The sequence below is a fragment of the Sapajus apella genome, unplaced genomic scaffold (assembly GCF_009761245.1).
Source record: "Sapajus apella isolate SASKATOON/1434 unplaced genomic scaffold, GSC_monkey_1.0 scaffold212, whole genome shotgun sequence".
Classification (NCBI taxonomy): domain Eukaryota; kingdom Metazoa; phylum Chordata; class Mammalia; order Primates; family Cebidae; genus Sapajus; species Sapajus apella.
The window spans coordinates 109408-134484 of NW_022437152.1; the positions used below are offsets into that span (position 1 = coordinate 109408).

Genomic DNA, 25077 nt, shown 5'->3' on the forward strand with positions numbered 1-25077 from the left:
ACTGTGTGTCCCAGACGCAGCAGGCAGAAGACACAGCCTGGTGGGCACAGCTCCCTGCAGGGAAAAGAGCACGAGGCCCAGCCCAGCCTTGGGAGTGTGTGTCCAGAGAACCGCCTCCTCAGGCCCCCCAGGAGCTCCCCCAGGGCTCTGACGCCAGCTGCTTCTAGCCAGTGGGAGGAGGGGCTTGCCGGTGCTGCCCAGGGCCAGGGCACCCCGGGACTGAGAAGCAGCAGTTCTGTAGGTGGCCCCGTTGGTGGCTTCGTTACAGCTGCCCTTGAAGACCAGCACGGGTAAGACTCAAGGCCAACACTGTGTCCCTTTCAAAGCCAACCAGAAATAAGGCTTTCCCGAAGGCCTGGGCAAGCAGAGCCCACAGCTGGAGCGGAGTCAGGGCTGGGTACATGGGGAGGTCTCTTGCTTTGCACAGGGGACCCTGGCTGGGAGCCCAAGCTCTATACGGCTCCACACAAAAGGCCCCAGAACCAGGCCTTGTCAGGGATGGGGGAAGGCGGGGAGATGTGCCGTGCTTCCAGAACCTTCCTGGGAGTCCCAGTGTCAAAGGAGGGCTGTGGTGGGGGATGGTGCAGAACACACAGGAGCATAGAGCAGCCCTGATGGAAACAGACAATGGGGGCAGACAGGGCGGCCGGGCCCCCTCACCCGGCAAGGCAGGGACATGTGAGCTGACGTCAGTAACTGACCCGTGTCCCATCTCAGCAGCAGCAGGGGACCCAAATGAGCCGGGGCCCTGGGACATCGCCCTTGCCTGTGCACAGCCCCGAGTGTCTCAGGAGTGGCTGACCTCTCCCTGACCCATGGGTGAGATGTGGGAGAGAAGATGCCAGGCTCCTGCTGCCCAGGCTGGACCCAGGCCCTCCTCAGCCAGCACCCCCTCGTGTCCGTCCCCACAGCAGCGTCAGGCCCTGCTCAGTGACCCAGAGCAAACCCAGGGCCAGGAGCCAGGGAACAGCAGGAGCCAGGCCCGGGCTGGACCCCAGAACCAGCGGTGTGAACAGAGAGCGGCGTGTCGGGGGAAAGCCTCCCTAGAGGACCACCATACACGACCCCGGTCTTGCAACCTGGCCCACCTGACATCTGCCGTGGAGGGGCTCAGGGAGGGCAGCCTTGGAGGCCAGGCAGGGAACGCTGGCCAGACACACTTCCCTACCGACCGCCGCCACCCTCAGAACCCGAGAATCTAGCAGTTACTGGATTCTCCACGGCCCCCTCCATGGCCAACCAGGAGGAAGCAGGGCAGATGGGCTGGCCTCTGCTCACCTGCCTGGACTGACCACGCACACACCCCTCACGGAGGGCAGGCCTTTGGGGGAGCTGCACAGACTCACAAAGATGACAGCTGAGGCCTCCACAAAAAGGACCAGGTTCTCCAGAAAAACGAGCCACTAAAACTGTTTCTAAGAGACCCAACTGCACCTAGAACAAAGATTAGTATGATTTATAAAAATGCCAAAACACCCAGCACCCAACACAGTAAAATCTGCAACATCTGAGGCATCAGCCCAAGGGTACCCGGCCCACAGAAAGGCAGCACGATGGGACCCTGACCGAGGAGGAGAAGCAGCCCACGGAAACCCACCCTGACGTCGGCATCCGCAGACGCCTGAATCCCAGTGTGCAAAAGTTCAGTGGAGACACGAACACGTAAGGTGACCCCAGATAAGCCTCCAGACATGAGAATTACATGCTGGCCAGGCTCGGTGGCTCACGCCTGTAATCCCAGCACTTTGGGAGGCCAAGGCAGGCGGATCACAAGGTCAGGAGATTGAGACCATCCTGGCTAACCCCGTGAAACCCTGCCTCTACTAAAAATGCAAAAAAATTAGCCGGGTGTGGTGGTCCCAGCCACTAGGGAGGCTGAGGCAGGAAAATCGCTTGGACTCGGGAGGTGGAGGTTGCAGTGAGCGGAGATTGTGCCACTGCACTCCAGCCTGGGCAACAGAGTGAGACTTCGTCTCAAAAAAATAAAAATATACTAAAAATAAGAAAGTTGAATTACAACACGTGAGGTGACAAAGGTGCTGGATGGGATTGACAGCAGCTTGGGAGCAGCAAGAAAAATGACCAGGCCAGGCTTGGGCCTCACACCTGTCACCCCAGCACTTTGGGAGGCTGAGGCAGGAGAATCACTTGAGCCTAGAAATTTGAGACCAGCCTGGACAACACGGCAAAACCCGGTCTCTACAAAAAAAATACAGAAATCAGTGGGGCGTGGTGGTGCGCGCCTGTGGTCCCAGCTACTGGGAGGCTGAGGCTTCAGTGAGCTGTGATCACGCCTTTGCACTGCGTCCTGGGTGACAGCACGAGACCCTGTCTCAAAAAAACAAAAGAAAACAGAGAAAAAAGGATCCCAAAGAGTAGAAGGTGTATTAGTGAGCTGCGGGACACATTCAGTGGATCCAGTGTTTGCAGTCTCCAAAGGAAAGGGGAGATGGAAAGAAACAGAAAAAGTATTTCAAGAATCTGCCCCAAATTTTCCAAATTTGCTGAGTATAAACGCACAGATTCCAGAGGCTCCATGAACGCTAAGCAAAAGGAAAATGAAAACACGTCAATTAAATTGTTCAAACCCAGCGATAAATATGAGATGGTCCTAAAAGCAGGGAGGGGAGCAGGCGGCAACAACCTTCAAGTGCCGACGAGAAACTGATGCCGGAACCCCACAGCCGGGAGGAACGTCCTCCAGAAACGAGGTAAATCAATGCCGTCAAGAAACCCCACGGGCAGAGCGCACGAAGAACGCACAAGGCAGGAGGTCAGTCCTGCATTCAATGAAGGAGGCCCCGCCCCAGCCAGGGTGCTGCGGGGCAAGGCTGGCAGGGAGGACGCAGCCTCACGCAGATGTGGGGACAGCTAACGTGGCGGTGCTGTGGGTGGCGACCAGGTGGGGTGGGCACCAAGCATGACTGGCTCCTGGCCCAGCCCAATCTCCGACGCTGTGGTACACGAGCTCCAGAGGACTGGGACCCTCCCTATCCTCCAACACCCACCCACACCGGGGGACACTTTCAGCACGGCAGGAAGAGCCCTTGGCTCACCTGGCCCCAACAATGGGCTCCCGGGAATCCTTGGAGGTTGCGTAGTCCATACCGTAGAAGTTGAGTCCCAGGAGGATTTTGCTTCGCCACTTGGACTTGGGGTCCAGGACTTGGACGCAGGCTCGAACCCAGGACAGCGGTGCGTTGGGGCCAGGCCTGCAGGGCAAGGGGTGAGTGAGTTTCAGCAACAGGGAGGGTCATGCTCCTGAGCCATCGCTGGGGCCTTCCACGAGGGATGCCTTCTCCCCAGGCTGCAGCTGCCTCTCCGAAGTCGGGAAGAACAGAAATGATCCATGTTAACGGGCTGTCAGCAAAGCAGGCCCCATGAGGCACCCACATCCAGGGCCAGGCACTCATGTGCGGCTCCCTGCCCCAGAGCCACAGGCAGGAGTCCACATGACATGGCTGGGAAGGGGGTCTGTGCCTGTGCCCCCCCCATGACCCAGCTCCACCCCAGGCAGGGCCCCACCCATGTAACTACCACAGGGCATGGAGCGGGCACGGTGCCACCGGCTTTCCCCAGGTGGGCATCCAGGCTCAGCAGGTGGCCTTATGCAGAGCCACAGACTGTAGCTGTGTCTGCTGCACCCAGGAGCCCTCCAGGTCCACACTCACTGCTCTGCTGTGGAGCCTGCTGTGCCCAGGAGCCCCCAAGCCCACTCACTGGTGCGCTGTCGAGTAGTCGTAGGTCATGAGGCTGAAACCATCTAGCACGGGGGCCAGTTGCTCAAACTCCTTGTGCGTGAACATGCCCAGCTGGTCGGTCCTGCAAGACAGGTACAGCCCCCTCAGGCTACTCTACGCCGTCTGAAGCCCCTGCCCAGCTGGGGTGACGGCTAGCTGGCTGTGTGGGCCTTGGGTCACTGTTTCCGTGGGGTGGAGGCAGCCTGCAACTGGGTCAGGGCTACAGAGGCTGGGGCCTGGGGAAGACAGGAGGATGTGGTCACTTGGGCCCAGAGGCCTCCCTGAGACCAAGTTACAGCTGAAAACAGGGCTCACAGCGGGCAGACCAGGCCAGGGCTGCCCATGGAGGAGCAAGGTCAGTGGAGTGCAGCTAAGAGGGTGGGCCACTGCGGAGAGCTGGGGCTGCTGAGATGCAGCTGACGGATCCGGGCTCCCAGGAGCGTCCCCACCCAGGGTCTGCACCAAAGCCTCCCTGAAAGCAGGGCCAGCTCCTGGGACGCCAGCCCTGAAGGCCACTCAGCATCGGCCTGACCCCACCAGGTTGTCCAAAGCCCTCTCTGGACCTCAGCAGGGAGAAGGGAAGGACAAATACTTGGCTCCCAGGATGGAGCAGGGCTGTGTAGTACATTCCCCAGTACAGCGGAGTGGGCACCAGGGCAGGTGGTTGGCTGTGGGCACCTGTGGTATGGGCACTGAGGAGGAAGCAGCCCTGGGCCATCTCGGGATGGCAGCCCTTCCCCTGGGGACCCACCTTCCTGACCTAGATCCACTGGGGACCAATGTCTCCTGGGGGCAGCCCTCCCGCCTGCCCCAGGGACAGCTGAGTGCTCGCCGATGGCCGCTCCACACCAGGTCTGTAAGCAGAGGGGAGACGGGAGGGGCACACAAAGGTCAACGCTGAGGGCTGAGGGCCTTCACGGCAGCAGGACACAGGGCGGGGTGCGGACGGAGTGGCACTCACAGAAGCGAGGTGGTTCCCTGTGAGGCAGTGAGGCTCTGACCCCTTCTGAAGGTTACTGGGCTCCCATATACGGACCACGCCAGGGGCCTCCGTGCTGGGGGGCAGTGCTGGAGCCTCTCTCAAGGGCGTGAGGGCCAAAGATGCCCCTGCAGATCCCTGGACCCACCTGGCAGGTCTGAGGAGCCCCTCTCCAGATGTGCAGCTTTATCCCAGCCCTTGCCTTGAGTCTGCCAGGTCCAAGGTCCGGGCCTCCCTCCTCTGCTGGACACCATGAGACCCAGGCCCCAGAGTGTGCAGGGACGTGGGGCATCATCCATGGTCCCCTCAGCCCCGATCTCTCTTCCTGGAGCCCTGCCTGCCCAGCCTCACTGCTCAGGCATGGTCAGCCTCCCTGGAACCCCGACAAACACCCCCAGTGCTATGCCTGTCACCTCCTGGTGGCCTCCCTCAGTGCCTGGGCCCCTCCCTATAGCCAGGAGCCCCTAAGACCGCAGCCCCAAATCCAGGTGTCCACAGGACCCTCCCCACCCTGCAGCCTCCCGCTGGGCCAAGGCCTCCACCCAGGTCCTCTCACCCACACCCAAGGTCATTTCTTCTCTCTTATTTTGAGATGGGGGCCTCTGTGTCACCCAGGCTGGAGGGCAGCGGCACAATCCTGTCTCACTGCAACCTTGGACTTCTGGGCTCAAGCAATCTTCCTGCCTTTTTGATTGATTCAAAAAAGGAAAAATGGCTGGGAGTGATGGCTCACACCTGTAATCCCAGCCATTTTGGGAGGCTGAGGAGGGTGGATCTCTTGAGTCCAGGAGTTGGAGACCAGCCTGGGCAACACAGTAAGACTCTGTCTCCACAAAAAAAATTTAAAAATTAGCCAGGTATGGTGGTGTGTGCCTGTAGTCCCAGCTACCTGGGAGGCTGAGGTGGGAGGACGGCTTGAGCTCAGGAGGTGGATGCTGCAGTGAGCCGTGATGGTGCCACTGCACTGCACGACAGCCAAGATGATCAGTCAGCCCTGCTGTGGACAGGGTGCCGTGTCCCCACAAACCTAACCACCGACCGGATGGTTTCTGGAGACGGGGTCTTGCAGAGGTGATTAGGGTTAGACAAGGCAGTGATGATGGGACCCACGGTGGAGTTACAGTCCTTACGAGAAGATACCACAGCTCTCTGCCACGTGAGGACGCAGAAAAAGGAGGCCTCGCTGGAGGGCAAGCTGTCGTCGGTCCCAGGCGGCCCCCAGCCCCTCCCACACGGAAACCCTGGCTCACAGCCCCACAGCAGCCTGTGGACTGATGCCAGGCTGTGCTGCGTGGGTTCCATCCCCGCCTGGCCGCTCCTGGGCTGCGATCTCCCCGTGGTTTTCATTTGCGCTTCCCTCATGAATAACGAGACTGAGCATCTCCTGGCCTGCCCAGCTACGTGCACGTGTCTACCGCGGCCTCTCGTGGCTCAGAATCCAGCTCTCCTGCCTGCCTTTCTCTGGGGTCCTTGTTGCTTTCTCTCTTTTCCTCTCTTCTGCGTTTGAGACAGGGTCTTGCTCTGTTGCCCAGGCTGGAGCAGTGGCATGACCTTGGCTCACTACAGCCTCAAAACCTCCGGAGCTTGTGATCCTCCCGCCTCAGCCTCCCAAGTAGCTGGGACTACAGGCACACGCCACCACACCTGGCCTAGACTGGCCGGCGTGACTCCCTGGCCTTCGGCTCCTCCTCTGCCAATCTCATGGCAGCCCTCTCAGAGCAGTTTCCCGCTCTGCAGGGGCCTGTCCCACAGACCGACCACCCCCACCCCTGTGCCCACAATGCCCTCCCAAGCATCCTGTCCCACTTCACATGCTATCAGACATGCGGCCTCCTGCCATGAGCTGGACCCTCGAGCCTCCCCCACATCCATGGAGCTGCCACGCCCCCACCACCTCCCTGCCCTCCACCACCTCATGGCCATTCCTGGTAGAGCTGGCTTCCCCCACAAGGCCTTGGCAGATGAGACCATGTGCCTAGGACCTGACTCCCACCAGCTACTGAAAGTGACACAGAAACCACCCACAAATGCCCCCCAGGCCTCCACCAGAAATGCATCTCCATGACATCCCCAAGCAGGAAGGGACAGTCCTGCCATGACGTGGCTCCACACTGACCCCCTCAGTGCACCCGACATGTGACATGCATGTGGCACGATACACATTTCCCTTCAGGGCTCACACAGCTGCCCACGGACCCCACAACTCTGCTACAGCTGGGACCAACCACGGCCACAGGCTGGGAACGGTCCTCAGGCTATAAAGGTGGTAACACAACAGCTAGGACGAGGCAGGAGCAGCTCACGGTAGCCCTCAGTGGGAGAGAGGGGAGGACACCAGGCCTGGGCCCATGGTCCAGCCACCCCTCACCTGGTGCCGACCCTGGGGACCACCTGGGAACGTGGACCTCCTCCTACCTGTGAGGAAGACAGGCTGCGCAGGGGCCGCTGCCAGGACCGCCCCTCCCCAGCCTGTGTCCCTCACCCACACCCGCGACAGCCCACAGCGGAGCCATTTGTCTCTGTGCCCCGTGGCACCCAGACAAGAGGGGATTGCCACGGCTGAGCGACAAAGTAACAGCTTGCCACGGATTAGACGCAGTGTGACTTCTGACGAACAGGAATTACTGCTCACACTGAAAATACCATGTTCTGAAATCATTTCTGAGGAACGAAGGCCCAGGGAGGAAGGAAGGGAGGAAAACATGCTCATCGCAGCCGGCTGCCTGCCTCCTGCCTCCCGCCTCCCATGTCCTGGGCGGGCCCCATGCAGGCAGTGGCAGGCAAGGTGAGTGCCCACTCAGCCTTGACCAGACCCGGGCCCATACCAACACCAGTGCCCCTCCAGCTGGCTGGGCGCCTGGGCTGCCCCTGCACCAGCTTCGTGCTGAGATAGGCTGCTATGCACCCCAGCACCCCGGCACTGTCCAGCTGGCTGCTTCACACTCTCCTCCCCAAGTCACCTCTCCTTTCCCTCTTTCCAGAAAGAGGGAACAAGCAATCCCAGGTTGGGGCCTGACCAGGTCTCTCCAGCCACGTGGACCCCATGGCTGCCAGAACAAGGGTGGCTGCAGCCTCCAGAACACTGTCCTCCCAGACGCCGAGAGGCAACAGTGAGGCGAGTGGGCCACAGCCCCTGCCACGTACCCACTGTCCCCCCAGCACAGCACGACTCCCACGTTCTACCAGCCACCAACCTTGGTCCTGATACTGGCCCCACGTGGCAGATGCCCTCTTCCCTCGGCTGACCACCTGCACCTCCAGGTAGCATCTGCACAGGTGCAGTCGACGCAAAAGGGGCGTTGGCTCCACGTCAACATGGCCTCAGCCTGTGGTCAGCAGTCCCTGCCAGCCATTCCGTCTGGCCCCGCAGCTGCCACCTGCAGAGCCAAGCCCCACAGCAGCCCCAAGGGAATACCATTCCCCATTCCTAACAGAAATGGTGGCATCACTGCCAGGCCTCACAGCAGCCCCGAGGAAACACCAGTCCCAACCCTAACAGATGCTGGTATCATTGTCCATGCAACTTCTCATGCTCAGGGCGTCTGCCCCCAGCAGCCAGTGCCCACACCTGCTCCTCCCCCCACAGACTGTCCCAAGGGGTCTTAACAGCTCCCCTCCCTCTCTGCCCACCTGTCGGGGATTTCTGAACCTGCTCCCCATAGCCTTGAGTCGCCTATCTTCTGTGCCGGCCTGCCCAGCCCTGGGGGCTCCCCCCTCACCCCGTCATGATGGCTGCTCTACTGTCCATCAGCCTGCAGGACTAGCCCTCTCCCCGACTGGCTGGCCAGCACCCTTTGGCCCTTTGGGGCCTGATTTCAGCCTGGACTTCGGTCTATCCACACTGCACAGGGTGCCACAGTCCCCCCGAGAGGCCTCCACACACAACGCCAGCATGCGGCCAGCCCCTGCCCAAGGCTGCAAGCAAGGGGCAGATGGACAGGAGCTGGGGCCTCTGTGCAAATGTGCTGGGGGTCCAGTGATGGCCTTTCTCTGACTGCTGAGTCGGGCACCACACACAGTAAACCACGGGGGCTGGAGGAGATGGCCAGAGATGCGGCCCCACCCACCTCAGAGTGGACCACTGCTTACAAAGCCACCAAAGGCACCAGCAGGGCCAGGAAGGAAACCAGCCCTTCCTGGGTTGCTGAGATCAGCTCCCTGGACCCAAGGGGGTCCCAGTAGCTAAGGGTGCCCAGAAAACATGAGGCCAACTGGAGGCAGATCCAGGGGTTCTGCTCCCTATGCAAGGACACACCACCACACGGACACCTGGGGATGGCCTGCTGGTCCCAGTGGCCTGTGGGGTTTATGCTATGGCTCTGCCTCTGGGTCTCCTCCGTTGCTCAGACTGTGACCTTGGGAGCAGAGCTGGAGGTCAGCACAGCACCCAGTTCCAGGACCAGACCCCCTGGGGTCTGTGACAGCTGAGTTAGGGCTGCCTCTGTCTGCTGACAAAGGACGTGATGAATTTGCCTTTGGCAACGGGGCCGCCCCTCCCTGCTGCTCACAGACATCCTTCCCAGAACCATTGTTCCCTGGACAGCGGCCCTGGAAAGGGAGGGGCTGCGTGCTGGCAGTAAGGCTCTTGTGAGGTGAATGACAAGCATGATTACATTCTGCTGAAAAAGTATCGGGGAGAGGCATTTATGAGGCTTCTCTGCAGCACGCAGCTCTTCCCTCAGGGTGGAGTAGGGGCAGGATAAACACAGATGATAAAACAGTTCTCCTGACCTCTGCAGGGAAGCCAGCTCTCCACCCAGCTGGGTCCCACTTCCCTGGGGATCCCCACCGCAGGCCTTGGCCCCGCCCCCAGCGTGGTCAAAGCGGCCCCCAGCCCCAGCCCTGCATCCCACCCTACAGCCGCCAACCCCACCAGCGCCCTGCAAGCTTTGGTTACTGTGGGGTGAGGGGCAGGGGCCTGGCCCAGCTCTGACTGCCCACTTCCTGCCTAGGGCCAGAAGCTCAGGCAGAGGCAGCCACCAGCAGAAGGCAGGCCCCCCGGCCCTCTGCCCTGGCCTCAGAAACTACCCTGGGCTCCTGAGCTGGTCCCCACCAACAGCTGCTCTTGTAGCTCCCCTAAGCACAGAGAGCAACCTGGGAGCCTCACAGAGGTGGCCGGGCCCAAAGGCTCTGGACAAGTAGCTGCCACCCTGAGGAATTTCTCCCAGCTCCAGGCCTGCAAAGTCCTCCCAACCACTCCCTTCCTGCCCCCTTCAAACCCTGGGAACACAGATCGAACATACGCGTCAGACATAAGAGTCTCACATCAGAAAAGGCTGGGCACGGTGGCTTGGGAGGATGAGGCAGGAGGATCACTTGAGACCAGGAGCTCAAGACCAGCCTGGCCAACATGGCAAAACCTCATTTCTACAAAAACATACAAAACTTAGCTGGGTATGGTGGGACGCACCTGTGGTCCCAGCTACTCAGGAGGCTGAGGTGGGAGGATCACTTGAGCCTGGGAATTGGAGGTTGCAGTGGGATGAAATTGCCCCACTGCACTCCAGCCTGGGCAACAGAGCAAGACTCCATCTTAAAAATAAAGAAAAGAAAAAAAAGATGTAGAGTAGGGGATGACGCAGGCCCCGATCCCGGAACACAGGTGAGACCCCAGCCCTAAACCTGGCCCTGTTCTTGCTGGGGAGGGTACGCTGCTAGGCTATGGGAGCAGAAGCACTGAGGCAGAGCCAGGCCCTCCCCCAGTACCACCCACAGGTCAGCCCAGCAGACATGTAAGGGAGATGGAGGACCAGGCCACAGAGCAGTGGCCGTAGATGGGAGAGGCTCCCCAGGGCTTGGTCGCAGGCAGAGGCAGTCCCGTGTGCACAATGCTGGGTGCGTGTGAAGGCTCAGGCCAGGTACAAAGCAGCCTGGAGGCTTTCCACTCTCCAGCGTCTTCCATTGAGGGGGCAGTCAGAGCCCATCAGGAATGAGGAGCTGCGTGATGCTGGGAGCCAGAAGGGTCTGAGCACAGCCGGCCCCACTTCAGGGGACGAAGCTGCCCACGATGGCGGGGCCGGTGGCATGGCCTGAAACCTGGCCTGCAGGACACACTGCCATCTGCCCCTGGCACTGCCTGGCCCAGCTGCAGCCCACACTCATCAGCAGCCAACACTCATCAGCACAGAGCCCTGGAAAGCTTGGAGAGAAAAGGCGGTCGACCATGCAAAGGGCCCTCAGCTGCCTCCAGGCTGTGAAGGAGGCCAACAAGCTGCCTTTCAGCCCAGCGGGCGGCCAGGGCTGTGCTACCCGAGGGTGTGGCTGGCCTGTGCTGGGACAGGCATCTGCAGGGTGGCAGGCGCCAGGGAGCACATACTGGCTCTTCCGTGAGTCCCTTTGGCCATCCTCAGGTTTGGGGGCGCACCCAACCATACGTGGTGAGTGGCCCACAGTCACCTCTGCCTCTGGAGAGAAACGCGGCGGCAGAGGTGAGGGCTGAGAGCTTCCTTCCGGAGAGGCAGGCCGGGACGCCCAATGTCTGCCTGAGGGGCTGCTCCTCAGCAGCTGGTGGATCCTGGGCAGAGCCCCCTGAGGTACCCCCAGCCAAGCCGGCCCCCAACTCAGCCTGCTTCTATCCACTCGGCCCCCAGGTCTGCCCCTGGGACACCCATGTTGAATTGGAGCCTTCTGTGCCTGGCACAGGGGAGACCCTCCTGGCTCCCACAGCAGTGCCGGGCACTCTGCCTCCTGTTCTGGGTTCCAGAAGAGCCACCTCACAGAGCTGGGCAGGACCTCGCCCCAGTGGGTGGCTCCTGGGCCATGGTAGCTGTGGCTGTCCCTGCCTCAGCCTAATCTCCCTTGGGTGCAGGGGGGTACACTTGGCCTCAATGACCAAACATCTCAGAGCTCCAGGGCCCATCTGGAAGTTTATCTCCACTCAGGGGCTTTGTTAGCAGTCTTGATATGTCCAGGGTGGAAGGAGTCTCCAACCACCGATAGGCAGGAAGGCACGAGGCCGGCTGCAAAGAGCCTGTCCCCTCTAGGTCACCCGTGTGTGTGCGGCAGCTGAGGTCTGTATGCAGACGGGTTTGGGTGTGAGCAGGAGGTGCTGGGCCCCTGGCTGACATCCTGCACGGGCTGCCCCCGACCCCAGAGCCCTCTACAGCCACCCCACACCTCGAGAGCGGCACTTACCCAGGGGTGATGGCGGGTGGAATCACCAGAACGGCCAGCAGCCGGGCCTGATGCAGTGCCTCGGCCAGGTGGGTGAGCATGTGGATGAGGCCCCTGCAACAACAGAGGCGGAGTCAGCAGCGCTGGCACCTCCCGGGGTCCTGACACCCACTGCCTCCGGAAGGGGTGGGGCCCGTCCTCAGATGGACACCCTGTGGCAGGGCAGGGGAGTCCCTCTGTGGGAACTTCCTGCCGGTCTCTGGATGCAGCCCCAACAACACTGCTCATGCCCCACTGGGTCCACCCAAAGCACTTCCTCACACTCTGTGGCCCCCCAGAGTGGGGGCTTGTGCAGCACCCCAGGGACCCTCAGAAAGAGGGGCTCAAACAACCAGAAACAGCCCCATGTGTCCACATCACACTTCAGACATCTAAAGACATAGCAGGTTTAAAAAAAAAAAAAAGGCCAGGCCTGATAGCTCACACCTGTAATCCCAGCACTTTGGGAGGCCGAGGCAGGTGGATCACCTGAGGTCAGGAGTTCAAGAGCAGCCTGACCAACATGGAGAACCCTGTCTCTACTAAAAATACAAAAAGTAGCCGCGTGCCTGTAATACCAGCTACTCAGGAGGCTGAGGCAGGAGAATCGCTTGAACCCAGGAGGTGGAGGTTACAGTGAGCCAAGATCGTGCCACTGCACTCTAGCCTGGCCAACAGAGCATGACTCCAACTCAAAACAAAACAACATAGCAGGTGAGGAAATGCCCCAGCAGGCCCAGGACACTGACCCCAGGGTGGCCACAGGACACTCCAAGGGCCACGCCTACCTGGTGTGGCTCAGGGAAGGAGAGGGGAGGGCACTGGGCAGGGGGCCAGACAGAGCAGCAGGTAAACCTCCTCTGTCCCCTGGAGGTGGAGGCAGGGGCATCTCAGAGCAGGCTGGCAGTGTTCCCCAAAGGATGGCACTAGCCCCCACTCCTAGCATGGCCTGGGAGCAGCCGTCAGGACCCCAAGCCTGCCGTGTGCACACGCTGGTGCCCATGAGCCTGCCCTGCAGGTGACCTCTTTGCAGAAACTGCTCTGGAGCACACACTGCTGCAAAGTTGGGTTCAGGGTGACGTGTCCACGCTGGGGGGGACTCTCTGTCACACTGCAGGTCCCTGGGAGCAGCCCTATCTGGCGAGGAGACAGGACCGAGGCCGGGGCAAAAGCCGGCCCCCGCTGGCTCCAGGTCCTGCCCCACTCCAGCACAAGGCTCTGCCGGGCTCAGTGAGAACTGGGTTAGGCCATGACGGACTGCTGGTTCCTCAGCCAGTACCCTGAGGCCCCAGTGATCCTGATGGTGCCAGGACCAAGGCCTGGCACGTGCAACTGCTGCATGGTGGCAGCTCCTGTTTCCCTGGCATGGCCCAAATGGGACTGTCATTTTCCAACCTAAGCCTCCATCAATTCCTGGTAACTCTGGCCCAGAGGATCTGGTGTTAGCTCTGCTGGCTGCAATGCGGGCACAGTCCTCAGTGGGGAGCAGTCCTGGGGCACCCGGTCCTCATGCCTCTGCAGCACCCACAACTCTGTGGGTGCCGGGGGCTGTCACGCACTGCACATCACTTAGAGGCGGTGGTCAAAGAGGATGCTGCCCCTGCCCCTGAAACACCAGAGCCAAGTGAGCAGAGCAGGCCATGCCCAGACGCCTGGGGAAGCTGAGCCTACCTGGGGGCACTCCTGCCTGGCTCCCGCCTGCGGCGTCTGTGCTGTCTGCAATACACACAGCATCCCAGGACGGTGCCGGGATGGCTTTCCTCTGGGACACACCAGATCTGAGGGCCAAAAGGTGCCCTCAGCCACTCTTTGAGGGGCCCAGGGAGCCTGAGTGTCCTCCCACAGGAGGGCTCACGGCATGGCCCAGACTGGCCTTCAGGGAGGACATGTCTGAGTCAGGTCTATCCAGCGCCCCAGGAGACAATATGGGCCCAGAAGCAGTGTGGACCGCAGCTGCCGGGGGTGCCAGCATCACCCAGAGTGCTCCTCTCGACTGCCCCCCTCATCCCGCCAGCTGCTGGCACCAGTGGCTCCGAGTGTCCTTATCATAGCCCTCTGGGCATGGGGACAACCGTAAGGGGCCGACCCAGAGCTGAGGAGGGAACAGACGCAGCAGCATCCCTGCTAAGGGCACTGCCGACAAACCCGCAGGAAAACCTGCCCCAAGCCTGTGTCCAGGGCCCAGCGCAAGGGACCAGCCTTGGGCCCGGCACGCTAGGGGCTGAGGTCCAAGTGGTGGTCGGGATAGGACTGTGCCGTGGCAGCTCCCAGGCAGCAGAACGCCCAGAGGAATCTGTCAAGCTGCTCTGAGGAGCCCGGACACCGCCTGCCCCTGCCGGCGGCAGCTCCCACCTTCCTGCAGGAGCCTGGATGCAACGAGCCCCAGGCTGCTCCCACCCAACCTTCCCTGCTGCAGCCTCTCCTGCTTGGCAAACACACCCCCGCCCCGCCTCCTGCCCTCCCACCCTGACGTTAATGACCTGTCAGGAGCCCAGACACAACGAGGCTGTCTCAGCACCCCCAGCCTCCACCCCAGATACAATGAAGCTGTCTCCGCGCCCCCAGCCTCCACCCCAGACACAAGGCGTCTCCTGAGGAGCAGTCCTCTGGTGCCGTCTTGCTGCCTACCTAATGCTCTGAAACAGAAATGAGTTACAGTAAATCTCTGATTAATAGACCTGTTCTCCCAGGATTACTGAAAAGGCTGGAGGCTGGTAGAATCTGTCTCCGGCTCTGAGACACCCCTCCCCTCAAATGGTACCAGAAGGTCAGCCCAGGCAGGGCCCGCTGCCCATGGCTCAGTAAGGAACCCCTAAGACCGGGCCTTGGACTGTCCCTCAGCCAAGAGCACCGGCATCTGATCCTCTGGCAAAGCTGGAGCCTCAGAGGCTGTACAGACACCAGGCTCCCCACAGCCTGGGGACATCCTCAGCCCCACTGCAGCGCCCCTCCCAGCCACACTCCACACAGCTCCTGGTCCTCCTGCTGCTGCCAGGCCTCCCAGGAGGGAGGCGGACATAGCAGCCTCTCAGAAACACCCAGCGGGCAGCCCGATGAGGGGAGTGCTGGCTGAGGGTGCAGGGGTCTGAGCACCAGAAAACAGGACTGCAGAGCTCTCCGGAGCCTGGGCCTGGAGCAGCTCTGGGTGAAACCTGCGGCCTCCCAGCCAGTGAGGCCCTCAGGGCTCGGTGGGGTGCAGAGGATGGAGCCTCCCACAAGGGCAGGGCCAGCATGGGCTCCAGGCGCAGGGTCCCACGGGCCCTCGGGCAGGAATCCTGCCCCTCACAGGCTCTGCCTCAACAATGTCCCCGCCCTCTCTCAAGCTTCAGAGCTGTGTGGGGATGCTGCCCCAGGTGGGCAGAGCCTGGCCCTGCAGCTCCTCTGCCCAAAGCAGCAACGGGATGGCACTGCCACGGCCGCTGCAGGGGACACCATGGAGCCTGGCTGGGGGCTCAGGGCTGGGCCCTTAAAGTACAGCCAGAACTACTTCCGGTGGCGGTGGCGGGGAGCCGACCCCAGAACCCGTGGCTCGCACAGAAGGCTGAAGGCCAGACGGCTGCCGCAGGACTCTGCTGTCCAGGCACCTGCAGAGGGGCCATGCCAGGCTCACTCGCTGCAACCAGTGGAGTGAGAGGAGGCCACCTGTCCTGAGCGTGTTCGAGGATGCCCCCTGCCGACATCCTGGGCAGGAGTACCGTCCCTGTGTCTTCTGCAGGGCAGCTGCCACTTTGGCAGGACAGGGAGGGTGGCTGCTTCAGGTGAGCAGGACCGAGGTAGGGCCATTCCTCAGAGCTGTGGCCAGTCCAGGCGAGGAGTGGGGAGCCGTGGCACTTCCCATCAGTCCCTCTGTTCCTGGTCACATGGGCCACGGGGAGTGGGAACCCACGAGTATCATGGGCAGGCCAGGCTCTGATGTGGCAAAAGGGGGCCTGAGGGAGTGCTGCGGCCGGCTCCCCACGCCTCCACTGGACTGGCCACAGCCCTGAGGAATGGCCCTACCTCGGTCCTGCTCACCTGAAGCAGCCACCCTCCCTGTTCTGCCAAAGTGGGGGCCACCCTGCAAAGACGCCTGCGCAGGCTGCTTTCACTTTCCTGAACAGCGTCCATCTTCCGTGCAGCCCCATCCTGCCCCCAGGTTCGGGGACTGTGGAAGAAGGGCCCTCCCAAAGGGACTCCCTACGTTCCTTCCTCCAGCCTCTGCCAAACACCAGGGCCAGGACGAGGGCCGCCCACCACCTCCTGTGCCACTCACACGCGTTTCTGGCTTAGCAGCTGGTTCCAGACCTCCACCACGAAGCCATCAAAATGCTGGTTCTGAAAGAAGCAGTCACAGGTGAGGAGAGCCTGGAGGCCCAGGAGGGAGGGGTGGAAAGACAAGACGCCCGCCCCCTCCGCCTGCATGGCCAGGACATGGCCTGCTCACTCACAAGGCCAGACCCAAGCCTGGGCTGTATGCCCAGAAGCACTTGTCTGGAGGAGGACGTGTGGGGGGTCCCAGAGGAACAGGAATGGGGGGACCCGTGCTCTCATGCATCCTGCCCACCCATGTGCCTGCCCCAACCCCACCCAGGGGGCCTGAGGGCTCTCTGACTCTAACAGCCCAAACACACTGGCAGCCAGCAGGGCTGGGTCCCCTTGCAGGAGGGCAGTGGGCAGCTGGGCTTTGCCCAAGGGAAGCACCTGGCCCAAGAGACAAGCCTCCCATGCCTGGGACCATCAGAGGACCCGTAGTCAAGAAAGTGAGCGGCAGCCGCTGACACTGCCTTCCCTGTAAGGTGCAGGCTGCACCAGAAGGTGCCCAAAGAAGAAGCCAGGGAAGCTGAGTGGAGGGCTCGCTGAGGCCCAGCCAGATGGCCAGGTGGGGCTGGGGGCTGGGCCAGGTGGGGATGGGTCGGGGTCAGGTGGGCTGGGGCGGGGCCAGGTGGGCTGGGACCGTGCTCAGAGGCTGGAGCAGCACACAGGCCTCACAGGCCTCACCTTTGCCACCTGGACCATGGTCTTGCCCAGCTCCTCTATCTCATCTTCACTGTCTAAGACGTTCCGGAAATCATCGTAAGTCCAGTCCTCAAACAGAAGCCGAGGCACTGCGGGGGCAGCAGACACGAACAAGGGCCGGGGCTGGGAAATGCTGGAGGGCACCTGTTGCTTGTTGCCCTCAAAGGCAGCCTTGGCCTCCAGAGGGAAGCGAGAGCACCCAGTGATGGGCAGGGAGGCCACCTGGAGCAGCCACATGTCCAGAGAGGATGTCCCAAAGCCTCACAGGCTGGAGAAGGAGGGATGGTGGCGAAGGAGCAGGCAGACGCTGATGGTCCTGCTGCTCAGACACCAGCTCCCCGAACGGCTCAGCATGGGAGTGGCTCCACCTTACAGGAGGGCAGCAGGGACAGATTCCGGCTGCTCCAGCTCAGCCCCGTCACCTGCTTCTAGCATCTCCCAGGGCCTCTCCCTCAGCAACCCACACTCTTAATCCACTGCTTCTGAGGCTGCCACTGGATGTGGGGACACGTGCCCCTCCCTCCCCAGCCGTGAGCTACAGGGGCACAGGTGGGCCAGGGTCACCATCACCCTCAGGCCAAGCCCAGGGCTTGGCCCCAGCTGCCCCAACAGGGCTCGTCGTGTGAAGGAAGGAAGAAATAGAGGGGGAAGTGAGGGCAACACCATTAGCCAAGGTGGCCTGGCTTTGGCAGGCTACAGCCTGTGTGGACAGAGCCCAGGACTCCAGCCAGACCAAGGGCTGTGAATGCCAGGCCAGGGCCAGCCTCACCTTGTGCAGCCGGAATGACCTGTGCCAGAGCAGCACAGTTGGATGATCAGGAACATGGGGAGACCGCAGAGCCCACCTGTCCACCCTCAGAGGTCGTGCCATCACGGCCTCCACTCCCGGCCTGCCAGACTCACCTATGTGCAGGCCCTTAGCATTCTTCCTGATGGCTCGCATCCACCCTGTGGGACGTGGAGGGGACAGTCAGCACAGGGACCCGCGCCCAGCCGAAGACCCAGCCGAAGACCCAGCCCACCTGAGGAGGAAAACGTGGCAGCCGTACAATACGCAACAGGAACCAGGAATGACACGGGGAGGGGAGGCGGGTGTGAGAACCCACCCCTCCCTGGCCCAGGGCGGCCCTACGCATGCCCTTCCTCACCCCACCGCCTCCTGGCCAAGGCCCCCTCCTGAACCTGCAGAGCAGCTCTGAGCTTGCCCTCCCTGGGCTGGGACAGCTCAGAGCCTGTGGCTGGCCAGGGGGACAGGCAGCTGCATCCCGGGGCCTGGGGAAGGTCAGGGTTTCTCTGGGCTGAGGGGTGGCCAGACCTGCCAGGCCTGTCACTGGCTGACACTCCATCATCTCCCCACGGTTCTCTCAGTGTCAGGGAAAACCACTCCTGCTCTTGAACTACAAAACCGGCTAATACTTCCCCTGCCATGTCTCTCTGTCCGAGCCCGAACACAAGGCGTGGTCATGTAAACCTGGGCAGAAGTCATCAGGATATGGCATCGGGAGACAGCCTCTGCTTGAACCCCACCCTCCTCCCTGGCACAGAGTGAAAATCGCTAAGGGAGGGACAGAGGAGAAAGCCAATAGCCTGTGCCCTTCACTGCCCAGAGACTGCCTGAGTCATCGATCGCAGAGCGTGTCCTGCACATGCGGGGTGCTGCCCGGAGGCGTGGGGAAGACCCACCTCACAGCCGCCAGCACCACGGACAGAGCCGGGCGGACCGCTCCCAGGCACCAAGCTGGCCTTGTCGAGGGTCACACAGCGGCGGCCGCCTCAGGCCCTCTACCAGCCCTGCCCGGCCCCACTCACCTTCCTACCCAGCCCCAGCCCACACCATGGGCCTGCCCTCCAGGCTCAGCCACAGGGGTGAGGGCACGGGCCTCACGGTCATCACACACACTTAAACATGTCCGCACCCACAGTCACACTTGACACACTCACAGTCTCTCCTCTCCCACATCATCGGTCTCACACTTGCACACTCACATTCACACACACACACCCCTGCTCTCCCACATCACCGGTCTCACACTTGCACACTCATTCTCTCTCACACACACACCTGCTCTCCTACATCAGTCTCACACTCGCACACACATTCACACACACACCTGCTCTCCCACATCAGTCTCACTTGCACACTCACATTCTCACACACACACCTACTCTCCCACATGTCTCACACTTGCACTCACATTCTCACACACACACAACCTGCTCTCCCACATCATCAAACACTTGCACTCACATTCACACACACTTGCTCTCCATATCTCACACACACTTGCACTCACATTCTCACACACACCTGCTCTCCCACATCAGTCTTACACTTGCACTCACATACACATACACAACCTGCTCTTCCACATCAAACACTTGCACTCACATTCACACACACCTGTTCTCCATATCTCACACTTGCACACACATTCTCACACACACCTGCTCTCCCACATCAGTCTCTTGCACACTCATTCTCACACACACACCTGCTCTCCCACATCAGTCTCACACTTGCACACTCACATTCTCACACACACACCTGCTCTCCCACATCAGTCTCACACTTGCACACTCACATTCTCACACACACCCCTGCTCTCCCACATCAGTCTCGCACTTGCACTCACATTCTCACACACACTTGCTCTCCCACATGTCTCACACTTGCACACTCACATTCTCACACACACCCCTGCTCTCCCACATCAGTCTCGCACTTGCACTCACGTTCTCACACACCCCTGCTCTCCCACATCAAACACTTGCACTCACATTCTCACACACACCTCTCCCACATCATGTCTCACACTTGCACACTCACATTCTCACACCTGCTCACCCACATCAGTCTCACAACTTGCACTCACATTCTCACACACACACCTGCTCACCCACATCACTCACACTTGCACTCATTCACACACACAACCTGCTCTCCATCAGTCTCACACTTGCACACTCACATTCTCACACACCTCACCCACATCAGTCTCACAACTTGCACTCACATTCTCACACACACACCTGCTCTCCCACATCGTCTCACACTTGCACACTCATTCTCACACACACACACCTGCTCTCCCACATCAGTCTCACACTTGCACACTCACATTCTCACACACACACACCTGCTCTCCCACTCACACTCTTTCCAGCCTGTGGGGCAAGCACAGTCAAGCAGGATGAGAACCTTGGTCCACATCATGGAGGCCGGTGACCTCAAACATCTCACGGCCACGCCTCTTCAGCTGCAGCCAGACGGGCGAGATCTGTGTGAACTTGCTCGCGAAGACCTTGGTGACATCATAGCCATGGCTGTTCCACTGACAAAGGGCAGAGACATCAGACGGAGGACAGGTGAGTGAGCCCCTGCCTCACCATGGTGCTGTCTCTGGTGGCTCTGCATGTGCCCAGGGCCGGCCAGTGTAGACAGCTCTCAGCGCTGACTAACGTCAGCTCCTGGTCTGGGGTATCCTTCCCCAACTCTGGACTACCACTCACACCCAGGCCACAACATCCCTTTCACCAAGAGTGACTGGTGCTCGTCTCAAGCCTCGCCCTGAGCTAGTGCACACCACGGCTGCAAGCCGGCAGCTGGGAACGGCAAGAGGAGGGGAGGCTGGGTGTGAGAACCTCCCCGTCCCTGGTTGAGGAAGCACACCCACTTCCTGACCACAGACAACCTGAGAGCCCACCTCTAGATTCAGGGGAACCCACAGAGGTCCCCGCAGCAAGCCCTGGAGAGAAGCCCAACGCCTCACACTCCGACATCTCCAGGAAGCCGTCTCTCCCTGTCGCCTCACAGCAGCGGCAGCCCGGGGAGAGCAGAAGACAGACCGCCATCACTGACTGGCCAGAGGAGATCATCGAGGGGCCAGGGCAGCCGTCTGAGCCTCAGGACCTCCCTCTGCCCTGTGAGGACCCCGACTTACGGGAGTGACATAACCCAGTACATCTCCAGCAAAGTGTCTGTCCCGGGCCTTGGCCGAGCAGTAGCTGCGATGTTCAAGAACCACGTCCTCGGCTTTGAGGTCCGTCACCACCAAACCCCGGTCTTGGACTGGCTTATCTGAAAACTGACTCTGAAATAAAAGGAACGAGAGAAAGCCGTCAGTCCTCTGTCCTCAGTGTAGACACGGAACTGCACCCAGCAAGTCCTTTCCATTCAGCCAGCAACCGAGTCTCTGGATCAACACAGTGCTGCTGACCTGGAGGCCTTGCCTGGAGAGGATCGAGGCCACAGCAGGCGATTCTGTTCAGAAGGGCTCTGGCTGTCAGCACACGCCGACTGACTGTACAGGCCTTTCCCACCCTTGCTCCGGGCTGGAAGGCAGGCAGGCAGGCAGATGGCTATGGTGGCTCCCTCCTCGCATGTGAGGGTGGACAGGTCCAGCTCTGGCCACCTTACACCCATCCAGGGCCACACCCTTTGCTGGACAAGAATGTGCCAGGTGGGCCGGGCGCAGCGGTTCACATCAGTTATCCCAGCACTTTGGGAGGCCAAGGGGAGGTGGATCACCTGAGGTCAAGAGTTCAAGAGCAGCCTGGTTAACATGGTGAAAGCCCGTGTTTACTGAATATACAAAAATTAGCGAGGCGTGGTGGTGGATGCCTGTAGTCCCAGCTACTTGGAAGGCTGAGGCAGGAGAACTGCTTGAACTGAGAGGCACAGGTTGCAGTGAGCTGAGATCATGCCATTGCGATCTAGCCTAAGCAACAGAGCGGGATTCTGTCTCAACCAAAAAAAAAAGAACATGATATGCCAGGCACACGCCACCCTGCTGGCCAACCACTGCCTGGCACCGCCCCTGCCAATGTGACCTCTTCCTGCCATGTCACACCTCCCCTGACCCCACCTCTGCTCCGGGAAACCCTCCATGCGGCTATCGACCTGCCTCTTCTGTCCACACTCCGTGGCCTGGCTCAACCTCCCCTTGACCTTGCCTCAGGGGCCCCCGTGAGAGAGATGCCCATTACATGGTGTATTTGCTACCAGGCAGCACAGAGAGAGCATCTGCCAGTCCAGAACTAAGTCACAGGAACAGTCCTGTGGCAGGGTCCAGCCAGCGGCATGGGGACAGCTGGGGCTGAGGGCTGGTTCTATGAGTTTACACCCCTGCAGGTGCAAGCTCCAGGGCCATCCCAGGGGAACAGCCCAAAGTGCATGAGACAAACGCAGCTCAAGGCCGTGATGGAGACAGCAACATGATGCAGGTGCTTTAAGCAAGGGGCGAGGATGGAAACAACAGAAAACAAGCCCCAGCTGGGCGTGTGGCTCAGGCCTGTACTCCCAGCGCTCTGGGAGGCCAAGGCGGGTGGATCACCAGGTCAGGAGTTTGAGACCAGCCTGGCCAACATGGCGAAACCCCGTCTCTACCAAAAATAAAAAATTAGCCGGTGTGGTGGTGGATGCTGTAATCCCAGCTACTCAGGAGGCTGAGGCAGGATAGTTGCTTGGACGCGGGAGGTGGAGGTTGCAGTGAGCCAAGGTTGTGCCACTGCACTCCAGCCTGGACAACAGAGCGATACTCCGTCTCAACAGCAACAAAAAAGGGCCAGGTACTGTCACTCACGCCTGTAATCCCAGCACTTTGGGAGGCCAAGGTGGGCGCATCACGAGGTCAAGAGATTGAGACCATCCTGGCCAACATAGTGAAACCGCGTCTATACTAAAGAATACAAAAATTAGCTGGGTGTGATGGTGCCCACCTGTAGTCGCAGCTACTTGGGAGACTGAGGGAGAAGAACCCCTTGAAGCTGGGAGGCAGAGGTTGCAGTGAGCCGAGACCACGCCAGTCTGGTGACAGAGTAAGACGCCGTCTCAAAAAGAAACAAAAAACAAAAACCAAACAAAAAACAACAAAATAAGCCCCAAGTGGGGTCAGTGGGGATGTACCCTGCTTACCCTCAAAACCTGGCTCCAGAGACTGCTCACTGAGAGGTGCTGACTGGCCAGAGCCCCGGAACCACACAGGCCGCCCGCCAGCTGCAAGCTCATCAGGTGCCTCTGTGAGGAGCTAAGCCCCTCGAGCCTCCTGGCTCCAGGCCCCAGTGGACAGAAAGATGATGATGATGGATCAGCCCTCAGCCAGTGCAGTCACCTCAATTCCCCAGGCCACCCCTACCTTCTCCAGCAGTGTCTTCGAGGCAGCTTTTTTGGCATCTGACTTTGACAGCGTAGGGTGAACAGGGCCGCAGGCCAGAGCAAGCCAGAGGAGTCTGAAGAGTGTCTGCATGGTAGGTGTGTCACAGTAGGGTCCAGCCTCGGGGTCCAGAGGGCTGCAGGGAGAGCAGAGCACATTCAACAAGCAGCAGAGAAATGCTGCATGGGCAACCCCTCTGTGGATGGGGCCACCTTCTCCTAATAGGGCCTGGGTCCTCATGGCACTGGGTGAGGCCTTGGCCACTGGGACAGAGCCCTGCCCTGGACCAGCCCTGGCAGCCAGATTCCATTCTCCAGTATTCCTGGGCCTCCTGACTGGGCCGCCAGTTCCTCCCAGACACTCAGAAAGGAGCTTCCGCACTACCAGCCATAGAACCCTCCCCTCGCAGTCCAAGGCCACCCTGACCACCACTGGCCATCCAGGAAAACACTGGTTCCCACCTCCTCCTTCAAATCCAAAGAAAGCCCAACCATGGCAAGCTTTACGTGGAAAATAACGAAGCCACAGGCCCGGCATGGCAGCTCACGCCTATAATCCCAGCACTTTGAGAGACTGAGGTGGGAAGATTACTTGAGCCCAGGAGTTCAAGAACAGCCTGGAAAACATAGTGAGATCCTACAAAAAAATAAAAATTGGCCAGGCGTGGTGGCTCATGCCTGTAATCCCAGCACTTTGAGAGGCCAAGGCAGGTGGATCACAAGGTCAGGAGCTCGAGACCAGCCTGGCCAAGATGGTGAAACTCCATCTCTACTAAAAACACAAAAATTGGCTGGGCACGGTGGCTCATGCCTGTAATCTCAGCACCTTGGGAGGCTGCAGCAGGCGGATCACCAGATCAGGAGATCGAGACTATCCTGGCCAACATCATGAAACCCCGACTCTACTAAAAATGCAAAAAAATTAGCTGGGCGTGGTGGCGTATGCCCGTAGTCCCAGCTACTCAGGAGGCTGAGGCAGGAGAACTGCTTGAACCCAGGAGGCGGAGATTGCAATAAGCAGAGATCGTGTCACTGCACTACAGCCTGGGCAACAGTGTGAGACTCCATCACACACACACACAAAATTTGCTGGGTGTGGTGGCGGGAGCCTGTAATCCCAGCTACTTGGGAGACTGAGGCAGCAGAATCGCTTGAACCCAGGAAGCGGAGGTTGCGGTGAGCTGAGATTGCTCCATTGCACTCCAGCCTGAGCGACAGAGCAAGACTCTGTCTCATAAAAAATAAAAAATAAAAATTTGGGCCAGGGGCAGTGGTTCACGCCTGTAATCCAAGAACTCTGGGAGGCCGAGGTAGGCAGCTCATCTGAGGTCAGGAGTTTGAGGCCAGCCTGACTAAGATGGTGAAACCCCGTTTCTACTAAAAACATAAAAATTAGCCAGGCATGATGGCTAATGCCTGTAATTCCAGCTACTTGGGAGGCTGAGGCAGGAGAATCGCTTGAACCTGGGAGGTGGAGGTTGCAGTGAGTTGAGATCTCATCATCACGCTCCAGTGTGAGCAACAAGAGCAAAACTCTTTTCAAAAAAAAAAAAAAAAAGGCCAGGCATGGTGGTTCACACCTGTAATCCCAGCACTTTGGGAGGCCGAGGTGGGCAGATCACGAGGTCACGAGATTGAGACCAGCCTGCCAACACAGTGAAACACCGGCTCTACTAAAAATACAAAAATTAGCTGGGCATGGCGCTGCATGCCTGTAGTCCCAGCCACTTGGGAGGCTGAGGCAGGAGAGTTGCTTGAATGGGGGTGAAGGGGGAGGGGTGTGAGATCATGCCACTGCACTCCAGCCTGGTGACAGAGCAAGACTCCGTCTCTCAAAACAAAACAAAACAAAACGAAACAAAATTGTAGGCTCTGAGAAGCCTACGATAATACTAACGACAATGATGACCACGCCGCGGAAAGCACTAGAACATACGGATACTTATTGACACGATCTCAGGTTGGAGGAGGCTTTTCCAGGTATATGAGCAATGGGAGAGATCATGAAAGAAAATATGACTAGAACTACATAAAAATGTAAAAATTTCATTCAGAAAATA

At 59.8% G+C, this 25077-nt stretch overlaps 1 protein-coding gene across 7 annotated transcripts in view; it reads right to left on the bottom strand.

Moving 5' to 3' along the window:
• Positions 1-25077, bottom strand: part of CHID1 (chitinase domain containing 1) — a 38731-nt gene that overhangs the window by 5472 nt on the left and 8182 nt on the right. For 4 of the 7 annotated variants that reach the window (XM_032270541.1, XM_032270546.1, XM_032270544.1 and 1 more), the window contains exons 2-10: positions 23001-23154; positions 20808-20957; positions 20066-20198; positions 17770-17814; positions 16849-16955; positions 16124-16185; positions 11854-11946; positions 3721-3822; positions 3057-3212 (exon numbers count right to left, since the gene is read on the bottom strand). In XM_032270541.1, coding sequence (XP_032126432.1) covers positions 3057-3212; positions 3721-3822; positions 11854-11946; positions 16124-16185; positions 16849-16955; positions 17770-17814; positions 20066-20198; positions 20808-20957; positions 23001-23154 — 1002 coding nt within the window. Of the gene's footprint in view, positions 1-3056; positions 3213-3720; positions 3823-11853; positions 11947-16123; positions 16186-16848; positions 16956-17769; positions 17815-20065; positions 20199-20807; positions 20958-23000; positions 23155-24959; positions 24985-25077 lie in introns of those variants that run through there. The other 3 variants (XM_032270542.1, XM_032270548.1, XM_032270547.1) reach the window with 2 other exon arrangements.